Source organism: Sebastes fasciatus, chromosome 2 (genome assembly GCF_043250625.1).
Source record: "Sebastes fasciatus isolate fSebFas1 chromosome 2, fSebFas1.pri, whole genome shotgun sequence".
NCBI lineage: Eukaryota > Metazoa > Chordata > Actinopteri > Perciformes > Sebastidae > Sebastes > Sebastes fasciatus.
Window position 1 is genome coordinate 42,259,457 of NC_133796.1, and position 21,413 is coordinate 42,280,869.

At 41.5% G+C, this 21,413-nt stretch overlaps 1 protein-coding gene and 1 long non-coding RNA gene across 10 annotated transcripts in view; one reads left to right on the top strand and one right to left on the bottom strand.

Annotated features, from left to right (window-relative positions):
* Window positions 1–4,668, top strand: part of nav2a (neuron navigator 2a) — a 190,079-nt gene extending 185,411 nt beyond the window's left edge. For all 9 annotated transcript variants that reach the window (XM_074624398.1, XM_074624419.1, XM_074624408.1 and 6 more), the window contains 2 exons: window positions 934–1,134; window positions 1,351–4,668. In XM_074624398.1, the coding sequence (XP_074480499.1) occupies window positions 934–1,134; window positions 1,351–1,470 (321 nt within the window). In that variant the 3' untranslated portion in view covers window positions 1,471–4,668. The remainder of the gene's footprint in view (window positions 1–933; window positions 1,135–1,350) is intronic.
* The window catches only part of LOC141761517 (uncharacterized), a 161,441-nt gene extending 144,960 nt beyond the window's left edge, over window positions 1–16,481 (bottom strand). Inside the window, exon 1 of the long non-coding RNA XR_012592592.1 lies at window positions 15,066–16,481. This is a non-coding gene — a long non-coding RNA (uncharacterized LOC141761517). The remainder of the gene's footprint in view (window positions 1–15,065) is intronic.
* Window positions 16,482–21,413: the final 4,932 nt, after the last annotated feature.

Below are 21,413 nucleotides of genomic sequence, written 5' to 3' on the forward strand. Positions count from 1 at the left end.
TGTCTCTCATTATCTTAGAAGAGAAACAAGAATGTGGTGATGCGGAGATGGAAACAATTTTTATGTTTTCGGGTTGTCCAAACAACTTTGGCAAATTTGACACCAATGTCCACGTTGTAGCAACTCATAACGTAATAACTGCACATAACGTAATAACTTAAATGTAATAAAAGCTCATAATGTAATAATCAGCACATAATGTAATAAAAACTTGAGCGCATGATGTAAGAAGTTATTACATTATGAGAACATTATTACATTATAAACTTACCAAAATAAAAAGTACAATAATGTCATAAATTCAGCGCATAATGTAATCATTTTAAAAAAGAGTACTCTCCTTGTCTCTAACAGCACAGTTTCATGTAAACCCCTCTAGTTTTACATGACACCAGTGGAGGAGTTAATTTAAAGCAACTGGACTTTGTCTGCTTGGTCAAGAGGACATTTCCATCAATCAGCTCCATATTGATGAAGCCCCTTGGATGTGAGACTACAAGATATCTAGTGACCTGGACAAATGAGAACCTTTACAGAAATGATGCTGAATTTTTAATATACTGCTGATTGTCAGCATGTGGATAATTGTTCAATACATAATTATTCCAGTTAATGTAACTTTTAGCTTATCCAAGCAGCAAACCAATTTGGTCACAATCTACAAAACTGTTAAAAAAGTCTGTCACTTCATGTGAACTCTTTTATATGTAGATGTTTTTCACTTTTTTTGACGTATTAAATTACATTTTGAGACATTTTTATGACGTACTATACTGTGGAATACTATACTATGAAATTTTTATGACATCCTATGCTATGACTTTTTGAGACAATTGTATGACTTTTTTATGAAATACTATACTATGACTTTAATGACATAATGACTATGATCTTGTAGTATGTTTCAGATTTATATTCTGTGTCTCTCTGTAGCTGTACGGCCGCAGGGCTGCGTGGGAGGACCCTGCTGCTTGGGTGATTGACACCTACCCGTGGTCAGCCTCGTCCACGCCGGCTGATTGGCCCCCGCTGCTGCAGCTCCGCCCAGAGGATGTGGGGTTTGATGGCTACTCTGCCCCAAGGGAAGGGGTCAGGAAAGATCCACCACAGAGCGACAGCGACACAGACCCACTGGTGAGCAAAAACATACAAGAAGAACAGTCTCGCCGTTAGGCAGAATAGTCTGCATAGGTAAATAGGCTGCATAGTATCTATTCCAACATTGTAATTAAAGTCAACACACCAATTGTCTCTGTTTCCTGTCACTAGACGGACTTTGAAGGGAACAGGTGCTCTGTCTATCTCTGAGTTGAAAAGCTCGATCAGCCTGACACTTGTTTCTGTTGATAGATGAACATGCTGATGCGTCTGAAGGAGGCGGCAACGTCGTCGAGCCCGCAGAGCTACGACAGTGACTCCAACAGCCACCAGGACGACATCCTGGACACATCGCTGGAGTCCACCTTGTGATGCAACACTGGGATCGGTTTTCAGGAGGAACTTTTTATAAGAACTGTTCTCACTCTGAGAACTTTGTGGTTAGATTATAATTTCATGCCACAAAATCCATCCACCTTAATTTGGGTGCAGGTAACCCAAATGTTTAAAAAGAAAAGTGGTTCAAATTGCATTTCAGAAAACAGGCAAGAAAGGTTTCTACTGCACCGCGCTGTTTCTTTAGGGCCCGAGCACTGACAACGTCGGCCCGCGAGGACCCTATTGAAACTGTAGGAATTATTATTATTATTAAAATGAATCGTCTTTTTGAGGGCCTTAACATGCTCAAAAAGTTGTTAAACTTGGCACACTTATCAGACGCGGTGAAAAACGTATTATTTTAAGGGCTTTGCAAAATTGCTCGCTAGCGCCCCCTACAAAATTGGAAAAATTGAGCCCCTCGCTCAGGTTTCACCTACATGTTTGAAATTTTGTAGACAGATGTAACATGTGGAGACGCACAAAAATGCCTCATGGAGGTATACCCAAAACCCAACAGGAAGTCAGCCATTTTTAATTTAATGTGCCATTTTCGCCCATTTTTAGCGTTTTACAGGCAGCGTACTTTAACGAACTCCTCCTACAGATTTAATCAGAAAGACTTGAAATTTGGTCAGGACCATCTTAAGACCTTAAGGATGGAAAGTTATATAAATGGTAAGTTTTCATCCAACGACCTTGTCGTGGCGTGGCGGCCATTTTGGGCCATTCGCGGCCAGTCACCATGAAACAGGAAGTCTTTGTAACTCCACTGTACATAGTCCGATCTGCCCCAGATTTCTCAAGCATGATAAGGGTCCAGTCTTGAGGACATTTACATGTCCATATTGAGTCACACTCATAGCGCCCCCTACTGGCAACAGGAAATTACATGTTTTCTATTTTAATGTACTCCTCCTAGCAGGTTGACCAGATCCACCTCAAATGTGGTCAGAAAAGCCTTAAGACCTTGACGATGCATTATTGTGAAGACTGTGAGTTTTTCGTTGCCGTGGCATGGCGGCCATTTGGCGTGATTCGCCATGAAACAAGAAGTTGTTGTAACTTCTGCGTACTGGTGGAAGGCATCTTCGGACTCATCAGGGACATCCTCTTTCATTAGTGACGGTGTTCCCCGCCCCTTACCTTTAAGCCCTGCCCATTTTTAGATCCCATTAACGTTTTGTCGTAGACTGTTCTTGCAGGCGTCATTGCACTCAACAGAGTTCCTGTTTCATTGTGCCTGGACGCATCAATCGGCGTCCCGCGAGAAGGAGCGAGGGCCGGTTCATCGCTGCTTGCAGCTTTAATTTGTTGTTGTTTTTTTCTCCGCCGTGACCCGTGGCTCCTCGTTGTCAGTAGCCTGACATCTAATTCAGACAGACAGAATACAAGCACACAGCTTAGCATACTTAAACACCAGCCAGGAGTCCTCCAATCTCCACGGAGCCACAGCATCAGCTCCAGCTCATCAGGCTGAGATCCTCCAGCCCAGCTGCAGATGAGAATACAGACCCTTGTCTCTGGAGTGCCAGTGAGCCTGAACTACCAGCCGCCGCTGCTGGTTGGATGGATAAACAGCCAGCAGCTTTCTGCTCATCCTCCTCCTCTGCGGCTGAAGTTGCCTGTGTGATTATTGGAGGATAAATTGAGCTAATTTTACAAAGCAAGCCAAGCCATGGACAAAATCAAATTTATAAAATCCCTTTAGAGTCTTAGCTCTCATTAAAAACAAGGACTTTCAGGAGGAAATGGTACTAATTATGAAATGAACATTCACCATGGCTAGATTTATCCTTTTAACTGTTACCGTGTTTGAGATAATGTCCTCTGTGTTGTACCTTCACAAACAACGCCTCTACCACTTCTAGGTTCTCGCTTTGACTACTTAATAATCCTTTGAGATCTCCATGCACATTGGCCCAACAGGCTGCTGTAGCACAAATCTCTTCTGGTGCTGGACTGAATTCTAACAAACAATGCCTTACTCTTTTCTAACAGACTCTGTGCATTAGCCGATTCTTTTATTTGTCTAAATGGCTGTAAACTTAACAGGGCTTCGAGTCGACTCTCCTCGAGCGCCTCGGGATGTCGAGGAGCGCCGTCGACCTCTCATCATATCAAACACCAATGCCGTGGGATTGATACGTGAATGAGAAGCAGTACTTTGGGTTTCAAATTAAGGTGTATGCATGTATGACCCAGTGCTGTGAAGCTGGTGTAAATATTTGGATCACTAGCGAGAAAGAAAAATAAGTTGATGTGTTTTGCTCGAAATCAGAACGTTTTGCAGGTTGATTGGGTGAGGGAAGTTTAAGAAGATGTGTTCATTTTATACCTCATCCCCATCCTTTAAACTGTGCTTTCGCCACGCTCAGTCCGGTTCAATGTGAGTTGTGATGAACAAAACTGTCCTATCAAACACAAACTAATTAAGTGAAAGCTAGTGTATATGCTGCTTTGTTTATAGTAATATAATGAATTGGAGGTTAAAGATATAAAGGTACTTCTGGTTGAATGATAATGTAAAACGGTTTGAAATAATTTCTGTGGCTCAAAATATAAAAATATATTGTACTTTATTTGCTTTAATCCTCCATCCTGTCCTGCTTTCTGGGGAGGGCAGGCACGCGTTTAAAGCCGGGGTCATGTCGTCCAGCACAGCTTTCATCGCTTTCAGTGTTTTTGTCACAGATCCTATGCAACATTCATTCTGATCTCCACATGGAAGCCAAACAGCATGGAACCTGATTTGAGTGCTTTTCAGATTTGTGGCCAATGTTCTCTGTCCGTATGTCTTTCTGTGTAGTTTATAGAGGCTCTCCTGCTATGGTCCTTGGAAGCACAAAGAGACTGATTCTCTGTTTGTCTCGAGTAAAGCTGAGATGTGTGGATGTTGTTGAAGCATTTGACCAGTCTGTCAGTTTATTACTCACAAACTAAATGAATGTTTAGCCTTCTTTGCTATGTACATTTTTTATATGTAACATAACTTTGTAAATAGTTGATTATCTTGCAGCATTTTGATGACTTTTTCTAGCTGATTTGTTACAGTACTTGAAAAGGAGTATTTTGTGTACAGTCTCATCAGAGCAGATTGATGCGGTTTGTCATCACTGGTCTGTCCAGGGCTCACTGTACTAGTCTTAAGTTATTGTGATTCAATAAAATTAATGATTATTTATGATTGAATTTTGTCTGATGGCTCCTTTGAAAAAAACAAAACGTACACACACTTGACTTGGAATTGTTTACGATCATAAAAAAGTCATAGTATAGTAGGTCATGAAAAATGTCATGTATATTGACCTTTATGACATACTATACTTTGACTTTTTGTCAAAATACAGTATAGTATAGTATAGTATAGTAAAGTATGTCAGAAAAAGTCATACAAAAGTCATACTGTAGTATGTCGAAAAAAGTCAGAGTATATTATTATAATAATATACTCAAAAAAGTAATTGACAAGTCATAAGTCAGTCGCATACAATACTATGACTTTTTCATGACCTTTTTTGACATATTCAAAATATATTCTGTCTTCTTGCTGAAGCAAAACACACAGTAGGACTAAAAGTCACATCACCAGTGACACCAATGATTTTCTCTGCAGTCCTGACTACAACCTTCATCCAGGACCTCTACACCTCCAGAGTCAGGAAACAGGCATCACAGCACACCCTTCACACTCTGATTTTATAATGACCTATACTATGACATTTTTATGACTTTTGTGTGTATGTGTGTCTGTGTGTGTGTGTGTGTGAGTGCGTGCATGTGTGTGGGATCTATAGGGTGGATATATGGAGAGAGGAGAGGTTGATAAAAAAATTAATATATATACTGTATATATATACTTATATAGAAACAGTATATACATAAATAAGTACATAAATTAACAAAAAAAATAGTAAATAGTAAACTAAAGGGAAGCATAGGGAAGGAAATAACTAAATAAATAAATGAGCAAGGAATATAATTAATTCTAATAATGATTAGACTAATAATAACAGTTATAACAACGATAGAGTCGGGGGAGGATGGGGGCGGGGGGGGAGGGGTGGGGGGGGGGGGGCAGCAAGGCACAACGGGGACACCTCCACTTACTGATTTGAAGTTGTATTTCTGCATCTATTAATTCTTCTATACATAAACACACACATTATTTCAGGAGAGAATTGCCCATTGTGGTTATGATCCCTTTAAAAGGGACCCAAGGGAGGGGCCTGTTTATCGAGGATGGACAGTCATGTGATTTGGATGTGAAAAGGAGGAATAAGTTGACCCAGACTTCCTCCCCCCTGCCACCCACTCCAGAGTGAACCGTCATCCTCATGTGTCAGAACTGCTACAATCCTCACCATCCTTAAGGAATGATATTATTAATTGGTATGATATTATGTATTAATTGGTATGATATTATGTATTAATTAGTATGATATTATGGAGATGATAAAATGCAAACAACTTGAGAGAAAAAAAAGTCTATAAAAATAAACGAAATACAAAAGATCAGTGAGTGAAAGGGTGACTACAAAAGAGAATAGAAACAATGGAAGATATAATCTTCACGGTAGAAAATCAATCAATAAATACTTTGGTTGATGTGTGTTTTGGATGTAGGTTTGTATGTGTTTTAAATAAATCCAATAATAACAATAATGATAATAATATGCACAATACTACTATTAATATTTGGACTAATAGTGAAAATGACAAAACATAAACCATATGGAAACAGCAGAGGGAAAAAATTGAATAAATATGTAAGCAGTAATGAAGCCGACAAAAAAAAAAAAAATGAAACCAACAGAAAGAGAATAATAATAAGAACTAGAAAAGCAATTTTTGAAGAAATTGCAGTGTGAATGCTGGATGCTGAAGAGCTGACGCTACGCTGTAATGCTGGCTTAAATGTTAGAAGAAGGTGAAGTAGTAGGAGTAGTTGGAAAAGTGGGAATGGGTTGAATTTTTATGAATTTCAATGAAATGTTGAATAATACCAATAATTTATCAAATATGTAGAATATTTGAAGGTTTTTGAATAGCTGACGCTACACTGCATCGCTGGATTTAAAAGTTTAATAATACCAATAATTCATGAAAGATGTTGAACATTGTAATGTTTTAATGGAGTTTCTAGTTAAAGTTTTAATAAGTAGGCAAGACTTAATGCTTGAAAAAGTATTAAAATGTCCTGTATGTCTCTGTGTGTGTTTTCCTGCTTATAACTCAAAGGCCACATTATGTAGCAGTAGTTTCACAGAAATAACAGCTTTTTGGTCTTTTTAGGGGCCAGGCTTCCTACCAGGAAATGTGCCTTCCCATGCATAAATAAATAACAAAACTTTGCACATATGATCTGCCCTTGGTGTCTAAGGTTGTGCACTAACAACTATTATTATTCAAACTCTTATTACCATAACTGGATCCCAGTCAAGATAGATCAGACATATAATGTTGCAATATTGAGTAAAATGTCTTTATTATAATTTCACACAAGAGCATAGGTAAAGCTTAAAATAGAAACAGATGATCTGATCCTATTTGGAGCACCATGTCAGCCTTCGACCCTCAAAGCATTTCAGGAAAAACTCCACTAAAACCATCATTAGGGGGAAAAAAGGAGAAACCTGAAGGTAGGCCCTACCAGGACGGCTGAGCATGCTGTTGTGAACTCTCCGTGGTGCTGAGGACTCTCTCAAAGTGGCATTTGCTGTAAACAAAGATGATAGTTCAGTGAGGACCACTTTAGTCAAAGAAACTTTATTTCCATTTGCAGTAATATATACAGTATATTTGGCGGTATGGCTTCTGCTCTGGGACCTCCCTGCCCGTCCACACGCATACGTGGATCCACGTGCCTACGTGGTAGCATAAGGCAAGGAGAGCACACCTCCTTGCCCTTCCATGTGCATACATGGAAAGCCAAAGGCAGGGAGCGCAGCAGCAAAGACCTCCAAAACAACCATACCAGGCAAACCTCCCTGGCCTTCCATGTGCTTACATGGAAGAGCCAGCAGGAGGAGCCAGCTGAGCACCCAGTTGAAACCTGTAGGATGAGGATGAGGATGGCTGCATTTTTTGTGATTCAAAACAGTGGACTATAAAGGCACATGATAGAAATATTGACAGGCAAAGCAGCTACAGAGAAGGTGGCACAAAAGGAGAGAAAGTAAGACCATGCAGAGTCATACGTTTTTAATGTAGATTTAGCTAATCTGGATTGCATATAGCGAGCAGCAGAGAGCATATGAGTTTGCAGATTCGTGTCAAATCTAAAAAGCTTGATGGCGCTGCCTCTGGACACAGTTGGCGGAATTTCTGAAATTCAAACCGAGACAAAGAATCAGCAATTTTATTGTCCAAACCTGAAATGTGAGCTGCCCGAATAATGAAGTTCCCCATCACAGATGACCACGTAAGGCGCCTAACAAATCTATTAATTAAAGGAACTGAGGAGCGTCCTTTGTTAATGATATTGACAGTTGCCTCATTGTCACAAAAGAACATCATTTGTTTCCTTGACCAGTTTTTTACCCCACAGAAGACACGCTATCACAATTGGGTACATTTCCATTAGAGCAGTAGAGGAAACATTAGCTGGCAAGGATGACAGTTCTTTTGGCCATGCATCAGCGAACCACTGATTATTGAAAAAAAAACTGAAACCAACAAAGGGCATATAGCTTAATAGCTAATGAAGTTTCTAGGATCTCATTATAAAAGAATGAGATGCCATTCCATTCTTCGCACAGAAGAGACCAGAACCGGAGCTCGGATCTGCAGCCTGCATCTAAGCTCACCATGTCATGAAGATTCTTTACGGTTTTAGAGAGGTCAAGAAGCCTGGATATAAAGGAGCGTCCCTGGGGTGTGTTATTACACACATTGCAAAATTGAGATGCCCAAGAAATGAAAGCAACTCTCTTTTTGAAATCGCTGCTGCCTGCTGCACTTCCCTCATGACCTCTCTGATGCGATTGAATTTTTCGGGAGGCAGGGAGGCTTGCATCAGGTTGCTATATAAGGTGATGCCTAGAAATTCTAAAGCTTTAAGCGGGCCAAACGTTTTTTCCTCAGATAGGGGAATACCCAGTTTTTTAAACGTATGCCTGAGAGCAGAGATGCATCGATCTGGCTTTAAATTGGGATAGACCACCAGCAGAAAATCATCTAACAGATGGCGCACATAAGGCAGTTTACAGTTTTTAAGGAGAATCCAGCAAAGCGCCTCTGACAAGGTGTTGAATATTTTTGGGCTGCTGCGACAACCGAATGTGAGTCTTACTGAGAAGTACATTTTATTTCTCCATTTAATGCCGAATAAATGCCACTGAGAGGGATGTAATGGCATCACTTTAAAAGCATCTGTGATAGCCAAGCACCCCTGCCTGCTTTCTTTATAAGCTTGATAGCATCATCAATGGAAGCATAGAACAGGGAGAACGGTGCCAAGGGATTAAGGCTATTAATGCTTTGAGCTTCGTCATTGTGAGGAGCAGATAAATCAATGATTAGGCGTTTTTTTCCGGAATATTTACGGGTTGCTATACCTATAGGGTTAATGCGCATGGTTGGAAAGGGAGATTTATCGTATGGACCGATCACGAAGCCCTTCTTGACCTCCTTTTCCAGTAGTGCATCGACTGTCTCAGGCTCTTTCAGTGCAGACAAAAGACACTTTTGGCAACCAAGTCAAACCAGCTAAGAACCCTTGGCTCAACCCTGTAATCAAATAATTGACGAAACAGCGGTTTGGATGTTTTTTTAAAGCCTTCCCCAGCTCAGGGACGTTGACTGGGGTTGATGGCTTTATTTCCTCTTTTCCTTTCTCACCAGGCGGGTTCGCCTCGGGCACACAGATTTTGGATGCCCGTCCCCACATTAGCTGCAAGCATGAATGTATCTACAATTATTGAATTTGCAAACATTTTCATTGAAGTTGAAACACAATGGAGTTGTAAGGGGCATCACCTTGGTCTCTTCTTTTTTGGGGCTTGGGAAAGACTTTGGTGGTTGGTTTACAGTCACAGACTTGGGGCACAAATTGGGGGAATGGGAGAAGGAGCCACAGATTGCGCAAGAAAGTGCTTGATGCCCCGTGAAATGTCTGCTTATGAGGGCCAAGTCGACTACGGACCAGTTCAGTCTTTGGTTGAACCTCTGGATGAACATGGCGGCTTTTGCGGAGAATGACTTGTGGTATTCGTAGGACAGTGTTCCTCCATAGCTCAAGGCCAGATCAGAAATAATGGCTAGATAAGTGTCAAGCTCTGCTCTACGGAATGGATACACTTTGCAAATGACATCTCTGAATACACCAAAAGCCACAATGAATTAAGCCAGAGTTAAAGTTTTTGCGAGCCGGGGGTCACTATCCTTTAGCATCACAGACACATCTCCACAATCTACAATGCGCCTATCACTCATCTCTGAGCACAGCAAGATTTTGATCAGATTTATGTCATTACCTGCAAGGATTTGGCCTCTCAGATCGGGAGCGATTGCAGCAGCAGGAGGAAAGAATGGGACCCCTGTTGTGATTTGAACTGCACTTCCCAGAGATCTCCGCGGGACTGTGATGTCATCGAGGCTCGGTTGAATGACGTCATCAATCTGCGGCGCGAAGGCAGACCACGTTTGCGGTGCCGCAGCCGTGGAGGTGGATGGCCCGTCCGTGTTTGGAAAAACCCGGCTTGCTGGGGATGCCGACACGGACTCCAGGGCTTGGATCCTGGAGTTCATAATAGCGAGTGACGACTGGATGCTGGATAGAGCTGACATGACAGGGTTATCCTATTGGTCCACGGAGTCGGCTGCCGGGGCTGGAACTCGGACTGCTGGGGCTTGGACAGCTGAAGCTTGGACTGCTGGAGCTCGAACCGGGGCTCGGACCGCTGGAGCTCGGGCTCGTTTGGAAGGCGTCTCAGCAGCCGTAGCTGGGACTGCAGTGGAGTATTGGGAACTGTGTTTCCTTTTCTCAGCGGCCTTCTTGGGAGCGCAGGATTTGGGAAGATCCGCTGGTGGATTTTCTCCATGGACACTTTCCAAAAACATTTCGAACAGCTCTTCATGAGAAGACCCGACTGGCGCCGTGATGCGATTTTCGAACAGGACTTCCAGGAGCCTGGACACTGGCCATTCAGAAACGCTGGGAGCAGGATTTGAATTTCGATTTATCAGACGCGAGCTCCGGCGGATAGGGACCGGGCTCCCTTCGCCGATGGCTTCCTCTGCCTCCGATTGCTGTTGCGGTGGCTCCATAGCCCCGTCGTCCAGTCATGGTTCCTCATCATGGACGGACATCGACATGATGAGGTAAGTTGCAGCGTGTACTTGGAAATTCTGGTTGTTCTCATGTGTGCGAGCGGCTTTGTAGAAGAAGCAGCACAGGTAGCCAGGTTGAAGCAGCTTAAATAAGGCGCCCTGTATGAGATTTGCCAATGAATGCATAGAGGGGAATCAGCTGATCTGTCAGATGATGCATCAGCTGATTGAGCCGGCCTAAGATCGGCTGCCATCAGCTGACAGCTGTCATATGAGCAGCACTTGACTTCATGGCCTGCCTGAACTAACGCTACGCTCGATTTCATTTCTCCTCTGATCAACAGCTGTCTGCTCTGAGCTCACAGCATCTATCTCTCTCTCTCTCCCTGCTCGCGCACTCACTAACTCCGGTAATCAAACCTTCACACAGTCAGACAGTTTGACTGGTGATCAAACCTTCACACAGTCAGACAGTTTGACTGATAATCAAACCTTCACACATTCAGACAGTTTGACTGATAATCAAACCTTCACACATTCAGACAGTTTGACTGATGATCAAACCTTCACACATTCAGACAGTTTGACTGGTGATCAAACCTTCACACATTCAGACAGTTTGACTGGTGATCAAACCTTCACACATTCAGACAGTTTGACTGGTGATCAAACCTTCACACATTCAGACAGTTTGACTGGTGATCAAACCTTCACACATTCAGACAGTTTGACTGGTAATCAAACCTTCACACATTCAGACAGTTTGACTGGTAATCAAACCTTCACACATTCAGACAGTTTGACTGGTGATCAAACCTTCACACAGTCAGACAGTTTGACTGGTAATCAAACCTTCACACAGTCAGACAGTTTGACTGGTAATCAAACCTTCACACATTCAAACAGTTTGACTGCTTGTTTTTCACATGAGCTCAGTCAGGACAGTCCAGTAAATCTAGACACACTCATCACAGCTGTAACGCAGACAGACACACCAGAGCATAAGGTTTGCATATTAACAAAGCCTAACGACATGCTAACGTTAACATGCTAACAGTCTGCTAAATAAACAGAAATTAAAACAACTTAAACATGACAAACTTACAGCTTCCAGGTTTGAAGGTGGGTCCCGGTCAGACAGCCGGTACTGACTCCTCCTGAGCTTCGGTTTGAAGTGAATCCTGTAGCCTACTGACCCGTGTGTTTTACTGTTGCTGTGAGAACATTTTAGTCAAAAATCACCTCAAACACCTAAAAAATCAAGTGAATCCACTGTGTCTTCACGTTCTCAGATGATGGGAGTACATGAAGACTTTTCTGTTGGTTCTTGCAGACTAACAGAAGTTATAGCATGCTTTGCTTGTTCTGTGCAGGTCCGTGATTGTAGTTACAAGGCGGACAGCGAGAGATTCAACAGTGGCGTGGTCACCTAGCTGAAGGTTGTTCTCGTTGTTCTAACGTTCCACCAAGAAACCCTTATATGGCCTGAAAAATATCACTGACGTCACCAGCTTAAGGAAGTACTGATCAGCGTTTTTACAGACCCATTTTCGGACAGATGGAGCAGAAGAAAAAGAGAGAGGATGGTCTTTTATGATACTATGGTGGCCTGTAGACACACTGGGGACAGATATTGATGTTTAAAAGACATGGAAAAATGCATTTTGCATAATAGGTGACCTTTAAGTTTAATTTGTCACGTAGCTTAAAATTCTTGTAAACGTAACAACTGGTTGAGACAAAAAGAGCCCCTCGTCCCTCTACCAGCGGGACAGATAGGAAGCATTTCATTTAACAGAATTGCCGCCGGCGGTAAAAGGGGGGGGGGTGTATCTGGGCTGTACTTGATAACTAGAGACGCAAGATGGCAGCAGAGAGCTTGAATCTTGATTACAGGATTTGATGATACTGTATACAGTACCCCCTTTGACCACAATGTGGTCAGCAATGGCAGAGTGGCGCTGTCCGTATCTCCTTAACTTTGCTGAAAGCTTAAACCACATTATGAGATATTGGAGTCTTGTTATGTTATAGTGACTAAATCTTGCAAGACTTTTGTTTGTTCAAGCTGATATTCACTTGCTGGCTTTAAAATAGTTCCTGACATCTGTCAGCTGTTTCTCCGCTGTGGAAGGATTTGGAGGAAGGAAGCATCTTTGTAATTGGTATCTTCACCTTCGCTCAGAGTGTTTTTATATTTTCAGAAGTCATTAAAAGCTTACTAATCTAAAGCTTCTGATGTGTCCCCAAGTTTACAGTCTACTGTATGCAAGGCTCCACGAAGCAGACCAAAGCAACCCCATGTACACAGAAGTTTGAATGTTTCAGACTAATGTCTATCAGTCGGTTTGAAAATCTAATATTAAATGTGATATTAAATTACATTTCCCATTTGTTCTTCATTAATCTTACTGTCGTTCGATTCTTTCCTTTGTATTTATTAATTAGACTTACAGGGCGCACAACGGGATGCTCCATGCGTAAAGACGCAAAGGTGGTGGTATTTTTTACTCCGACACAACCTTCCTGGAGATTACAAAAAAACAAAAAAAAACTTTTTCTAGCAGGTGAATATCTGACTGAGATGTGTTTGTCTTACTGACTGACTGCGTGACTGATATGAAGGGATCCGAGGGAAGGGCTTTCAAAACGTCCGTAAAGTAATATTAAGGATATTATTATCTGTTACCTGATCATAACTATTATCTGAGGACAAATGGTGGAATTTAGGCCTATTTCATTTTCTTTGTTTAGGATATTTCCTTATAATTCATTTACATTTTCCCAACGAGTGGTTCAGTATTTGCAGTCAGGTGGGGAAAGCCATAATTAGCGCCCGGCCGCGCGGTACTACCCAGCCATAGCAGAGTGATTTCCTACAGTAGACATGTTTTAAATAGTCTATTGTAGTTCATGAAAAAAAGACAATTTATAATTTGTACTCAGAGACTGGTGTTCATCTTTTCAGCCTCTCACCGGGTAAAACGGGTTACCCACGGCCCGCTATTTCAAAGCAAACTTTATTACAGTAGCTTAGTGCCTTTACGGTGTTTTTTCTCCATTATAGACAAGCTTCCATTGTAAAATAAATATCAGTGTTTATAAAAAATAATAAAAATCACAGATTTTTTGTTTGTTTTTACCTTAAAATAAAAATCTTACAGTATAGACTGGTGGAAAAGAGACCTCCCAGAGTATCTGGACAATGACGTTTGAACGTTTTCAGACTCTGAAAAACAAAATTTGTCAAATATTAGTTTGTTGAATACTTTATCAAGCTGTAGAGAAACAAAAAGTTGATCTTACATAGAAGACTACTTTTTTCCAGTCTGTCACTGTACAATCCTCTGATATACCTCCCCACCACCAACACTCCCAAAACAATTATTGTCATCAGTTCCTGCCTCTGCTGTGCTCAGCAGTCAAGGCAAGTCAGTGCAGAGATCGATCTATTTTGACTTGATGGACAATAAATTGAGCGGTCAACCATGAGGCTGTCCAAATGTTATAAACACAAAACCAGTTGCTCAAAATATGCAGTACCTCATAACACGGCCGCTACTTAATAACATTTACACTCTTGCCACTGTGAATTGCATACGTGTTCTGAAGATTACTTACGGTCCTTGGAGCGGTTGCTGTCTCTGGACTGCTTGCCTTGTCCCATCTGTAGGCCTGTGGGAAGACACCCAAAATTTCGAGATACCCCTACCGGAGGTAGAACAAAGCACAACAATGATTTTCATATTCTCTTAGGTCTCCCATACATGAAATGGATTCTTGTATAAAAATATTTTACTGCAAAAGTGGTTAAATTGACAGATATTGTGACATAACCCATAAATAAAAAAAGCGCAAAATGAAGCCAGGCCGAATGGGAGATGGTACACCAAAGCTCATGTAATTTCATAATGATAGCTCTGATTGATCCCAAATTTGATGTGATAATGGCCAGGGGGTTTCTCTACGTGTGTGAAGAAACAGAATGTGAATATATTGATGCATTGAGGAAATACAGTACTACAAACACATAAGTACAATAAGCGGAAGTATCAAATTTGAAGGTCTATGATGAATATATTCATTTACTTTGAGGTAGCTTTGGCTGGGATTGTCCTAGAAACACCAATCTGGGTTTTCTGGAATGGTATGACTGTGCTGAATCCAGCAATATATGATATGTCACTGTAGCAGGTATGGTCAATGGTCTACATTAAGAAATGTATCAAGTGTTCCAAGCATGAAATGGGGGTAAATGGCATATCTGCAGTCAATAGATACTTATTAATACACTTCAATCAGTGAGCAATTGTTACACACCAGTTATTGAAAGTTTTGTATCTACTTTAATTTAAGGAGTAAATAAATGTTCTTGATGCAATTGAAAGTAATAATTTGCACTTAAACCTTTAAGTAAGGGATAATGTACAGTGAGCCGGTCATTGTTGTGGAATAAACCCTGACAGGGTGATGCGGCACCCCGATGCAAAGCATCGCCCTGAAGGGGTTTATTTCACAACAATGACCCACTAGCTGTACATTATCCTGCTAATTACACAGCTAATTACTTCAGAAATCAATAATTTGACACAAAAATGGTCCTCCATAGTCCGAGATCAGAACTGCGTGCATAGCAACGATCTCTTATACATAGCAACGGTCTGTTGTAAAGAAATATCAGAGAGTAGAACGCCATGATTGACTGATTAGAATCGAGTATTCAACAAAGTCATGTAATAAGTATGAATATATAACACCCATATGAACATAAAACGTTCCCTGGTCTATTTTTTTCTTGCTTTTTCCATCTTTTGAATGCAGCATGTCCATCCACATTATCTTCGGTGACAAAATGTGTCATGTTTGGACACTCAGGAAAGGTGCACAAGCAAAACAAGGTTCACACTGAGACATGCATTTGAATTTCATCACTGCAGTATGGGTGTGGGATGTTTCTGAGCTTTTGTGGAGCCGCTGGTTTCTGGAAGAACGTGGCCTCATGGATACGTCTTCTGACTGTCTATCCTTTTCCAATGGGATTCCAGAGAAGTGCCTTTGGAAGATGTCTATGACGCCACATTGCTGGCTGATAGAGTATGGTCTAGACCTGCTTTATATGAAAAGTGTCTTTAGATAACTTCTGTTATGATTTGATGCTATATAAATACCTTGAATTGAATACATTGCTCTCAGAACATGTTGCTTGAAAGCATCTTCAGTCGGGGAGTTGTACCGCAACACGTTCTCATCCCAACTCATCACTCGTCATACGGACACTTTGTCAGACCCCTCTGCATCACTTTTTGGTTGCGCATACTTGACGTTGTGAATTAAACAAAACCCTTGCTTAGGTTTGAGAATGAACATCATGGTTGGTCTTAAAATTACTATTTTTGTACAGTGAAAACTGGCATGCCGTTGTGAACACGGGACATGAACAAAGAGCTGATTGTAACGTGAAAGTGACACTTAACACACGGAACAGCGGTCTCCTGGATGAAAGCCTTGTGTTTGTTGGACCCATCCACTTTCTCGCCCGCCCTGTGTGTCTCTTTCACTCTTTAAACTATGTCACCAAAGCACTTTTTCTGAGTGTTTACTGTTGCCGTGGATGAGTTTACATTATAGATAATGGAAAGCCCAGTGTGTCTCATACCGGCGCTAAAGGGTGCCTTGTGCGATAATATCGAACGCCGACGGACGTGAAAAGGCATTGATATTTGATGCTCTGGGAATGACAACGGGCTGTGGGCTACTGATACATCGGTTGTGGATGCCAAACTTCCTCATCAGCTCATGGTGGCATGGTAGACAATCATAGAATTGAACTCCAAGTTTCTGTGAAATAGCACAGATTGGGTACATATATTTCATTGCATTTGATGATAAGGCGAGAGTGTTACTGTGCAAGGTGTATTGGCTCAACACTTATCTAGCATCAGCATCCTCCTGGTTACTGTATAGGTCTACAAAGCTTTTTCTACCTGTGACTGGCTGACCATCTTGACCTCTAACCATTTTCAAAGCCTCCTGCCAAAGAGGCAGAGATTCTCTGTGGTCCTGTATCATCTTTGCTCCCATTGCACTTTCTGTAGTTTGGAACATTTGCTTTTCCTGTAATAACATATGTAGGTGTTTTGAGTTGAACTGTGCCTCTTTGTTTTCTTTCAAGATCAATTATTTTATTGTTGGGGAATGGTTGTATCAAAGACTATAGCCACACCGTTGAAGCCCTCCTATCCTGTTAAAGGCCCTGACACCCCAAGCCGACAGTCAGCCGTCAGACAGTTTGGGGATGTCGCCAAGCGTCCGTTGACCTAGCTTTTTTTCAGTGTGTCCAGCACCCTTTTTTCTGCCCGTGTTGGAGGTTTTTCAGCCAATTCAGCGTGTTGAATCAGTGGTGGTGCTCGTCGGTGAGAGAAATCACTCTGATTGGCTGTTCAGCTTAAACAAATCAGTGCACGAGAAGGGAAATGGACGTGAGGAAAGCAAGCCGACGACTAAAGTCAAGAGAACAAACACTGAAGACTCTTCTGATTTTTCATCTTCATCTCATCTGATCATTCCAATATACGGATATTTTCACAGAAATATGAACATCTGGAATGAAGCTAAGTGGTGAGTGAGAGTGGTGTGAAAATGGTCGGCAGACGCTGCTTAGTTTCATGTGCGTATCATACTGGCTTGTATATCCACCGTCCTCGGTTCTCCTATTTCTCTTTTTGAATAATGAATACAGACTACCGCCGCCTGCTGGTTTGGAGAGTTAATTCCTCTCACACAGGCGCAGAACGGACGCGCTAACTGTAGTTTTTGCAGTGTGTTCAAATGCAACTTGTCGGCCAAGACAAAAACAACGTGAGGCAACGCAACAGTCTACCTCATCGCCGCTCGTTTTTTTATGTCAGCTTGGTGTATCTGGGCCTTAAGGCTGCATCTTTGTTTAGTACAGATCCCTGCAAAAGAAGGCTGCAATCTTCCTCCAGATGCTCTCACCTAGGTCGCTAAATGTCTGTGTGAGTTATGGAGACCCTGCAGAAGAGCAATGCCATCAATGACGTACGCAGATGGTTCCTCTGAATTCGGTATTCAGAGTTGGTTGTTTCTGAGAAGGTTGCAAAAGAGCTTTCATGGTTCCTGATGGGCTTCTGAACTCTTCTCATCAGTGTCAAAAAGGTATTTCATGTTATCCACTATGCTGTGGTTACTGACATCAGCCATCTTGTGAGGGGGACCCAGAAAATGAAAACACTGGGAAACTTTCATAGACATGAAAAAAATAATTTGTGACCAGCACACAAGATCACATGGACTCAAATGTGCTCTTCCAAAGTCATCTTGCTGTTTCCAAGCAGAGTGAGGTGTCCCTCCGTCTTTGTTTAATGACGATGGAAGCATCAAGAAAACAACAAAGGCTGACTTTGCTTAGACAATTGAGACTGTAGTTGAGGAAATACAGCAACTACTGAATTCAGAGGAACTACATGTATCTGCGTACATCATTGATGGCATGGTTCTTCTGCAGGGTCTCCACAACTCAGATTTTCAGACATTCAATGACCTAGAACACTGGTTCTCAAACTTTTTTCGCCAAGTACCATCTCAGAAAATATTTGGCTCTCAAAGTACCACCATTATGACCGATGTTAAAATAGAGTAGCGTAGGCAAGCGTATTCAGCAATGCACAGTTCACGCAGGAGGCAAATATATTTCTTATAAGAATATTACTTATTATTGACTTTTGGCAGCCACAGTCACGCTGTACAAAGGGGGAGCACTAGAACTGGCAATTAAACTCTTCCACACAACTCTCATACTATGCAAGGGGCAGCCTCTCACACTAAGCCTGCACCATACGAGGAACATCTGCGATGTCCGATAACACTGTTCAATATTGTGATAACGATATGACTTGCGATAAATAAACAAATACTGAAGTGTGCATATTAGCTATACATATACATATACTGTATTTAAAATATAACTAGGCTAAATGTTGTTTCTAGAGCAGCAACAGTAATGTTTACAACAGCAAAGCCACCAGATAAACTTTTCTCACTGGAAATCAAATCTAAAATGTTAATGAAATAAATCATATTCCTGACATGAAAATACTAAATGAAGTTTATAAAGACTGAAGAACACAGACATCAGTCAGTGTCAGTCCTTCCTCCTGTCTTCTGTCCTCCTGTCCTCTGTCCTCCTGTCCTCCTGTCCTCTGTCCTCTGTCCTCTGCTGCAGCTAACATTAGGGCTGATAGGGGGAAGAGGGGCTGCTTTGTTTCAGCCAGCTGATGAGTTTACTAGTAAGATGTGTGACAAACTAACCTAAACAGTCTGACTACACAGCCTACTGCAGCTTTAGTTTCAGTCTTGTGTAGCCGAGGGTTTATGATACTTTATGAAGATAATAAATTAATAACACAGAGGCTCAGTCTGCAGCACACCACCGAGCTGGTATGCGAGCTCTCTGTAGTTACCTTTAACAAATATTGCGATTTTAACAAATACTGCGATTTGAAAATTGCAGTAGGGCATATCGATACAATTTTGATAATCGTGCAGCCCTTCTCCATCTGGAAGGACAAAAGAGAACAGGACTTGCACTAGCCTTGATGAGCTGAGATGTAGTTTGGCATCCACAACCAATGAATCAGCAGCACAACATCCCCCGACTGAAGATGCTTTCAAGCAACATGTTCTGAGAGCAATGTATTCAATTCAAGGTATTTATATAGCATCAAATCATAACAGAAGTTATCTAAAGACACTTTTCATATAGATCAAATTCAGGTGAAATTCAATTTAAAGGTCTCATATTATGCTCATTTCCAGGTTCATAGATGTATTTTAATGTTGTACTAGAACATGTTTACATGCTGTAATGTTAAAAAAAAACTTTATTCTTCTCATACTGTCTGCCTCGGTCTGCCTGCTCAGAGACTCTGTCTGAGAGACCCTGATTTAGAGTCTGTCTCCTCCCACTCTGCTCTGATTGGTCAGTGTTTCTTGCTGTCTTGTCAATCAAACGTCCTCAGCACAGCGTCACTTTCTCCCCCTCCGTGCAGCAGCTCAGCTCTCCCTGCAGCTCTGACTGCAGGGAGAGCTGAGCACAGAGAGAGAAGCAGCCAGGAAGAGTTTCACATATAAACTACTTAAAAGTTTATTATAAAGAAACTTCACCCAGCGCACGTTACCACGAGCACGAGGAATCTGATCAGAAATCGGCGACAAATGAACAACATCTGCAGTCAAGACTCCAGGTTTTCCTGACGGTTTCTCTCCGGTAAATAATGCTATTTATAGCTCTGCTAGTTAGCTCAGTCTTTACGTTCTGCATCAACTCTGTAAACCATAAACATACACTCTGTTTTATGTTTGTCTTTACAGATCCATCTGTGAGAAATGACCGACAGAATCATCCCAGTGGAGGAGAAAACATTAGCAGTGAGCAGATGGGGGATACAGAGCTAACCCGTTAGCATGTAGCTACATGCTACCGCTATGAGACGGTGTGTAAACACAGTGAACATCAGGGTGGAAAATAGAAGATGTGAAACAGTAGTCAGTTCATTATTTCTGGTAAAAGACACCTGATAAACGTAGTGAAGTAATCAGAGTAATGGTATATTATTTACTGTCTCTGTGTTACCATGACTACAGGCCGGTTAACGTTACACTTACCGGAGCTTAGCTTGTCGTAGTTTACCGTAGCTCACCAGAGCTGAAAGACTTTATCCTGTACCATGTCAACATAACTGCAGGTGGTATTAAAAATGCTGTGTGTAATTAATCTTGTCATCTGTCTACTCAAATAAATAAAACTCCCCGGGATGAAGAGACAACGTCGGTCTCGAGCCCTGACGATATCTGCAGTGCTGTAGAAAAACGAGTACTGATGGCTTATGGCATCAACTTGGTACCAAAGTATGGGTTCTCGTGACATGCCTCCTGAGATGTAGTTGAGTAGAAGTATAAAGTTGTATAAAATGGAAATACTCAAGTAAAGTACAAATACCTCAAATTTGTACTTAAGTACAGTACTTATAGTAAATGTACTATGTTACTTTTCACCGCTAGATTTCATGGATGGAAACCAATGACTGGCTGGAAATTGTGAAAAACACATTGAAACATCAAAGCCAGTAGGTATAGTTTGGCAAATGTTGAGTAGGCCTACACATAATATGTTTTAAAGGACCTCAAACAAACAAACAGTCCAAATTTTGGTATGTTTAAAAAAGTTTTTCAACTATTAGAAAGTTATGAATAAAGATGATTGATCTAATGAGCCTCTGTCTTTCAGCAAACAAGTCCAAGTGCAGTTAGATACTCATTGGGTGACTGCCTCTAACAGGCTGCTGACACAGTAAAAAATCCTCTCTCTCTCACACGCATACATCATGACATCATGAAAATATTAGTGCTATAGTGCTAATGCTTTTCCCAAAACTTTGAGCACAAAACAAGCCGCCGTCTTCTGGTCAAACCCAGAGGCCAACTTTAAAGGTCACCTATTATGCAAAATGCACTTTTCCATGTCTTTTAAACATCAATATCTGTCCCCAGTGTGTCTACAGGCCACCATAGTATCATAAAAGACCATCCTCTCTCTTTTTCTCCTCCTCCGTTTGTCCGGAAATGGGTGCAGGAAAAAAATTCGC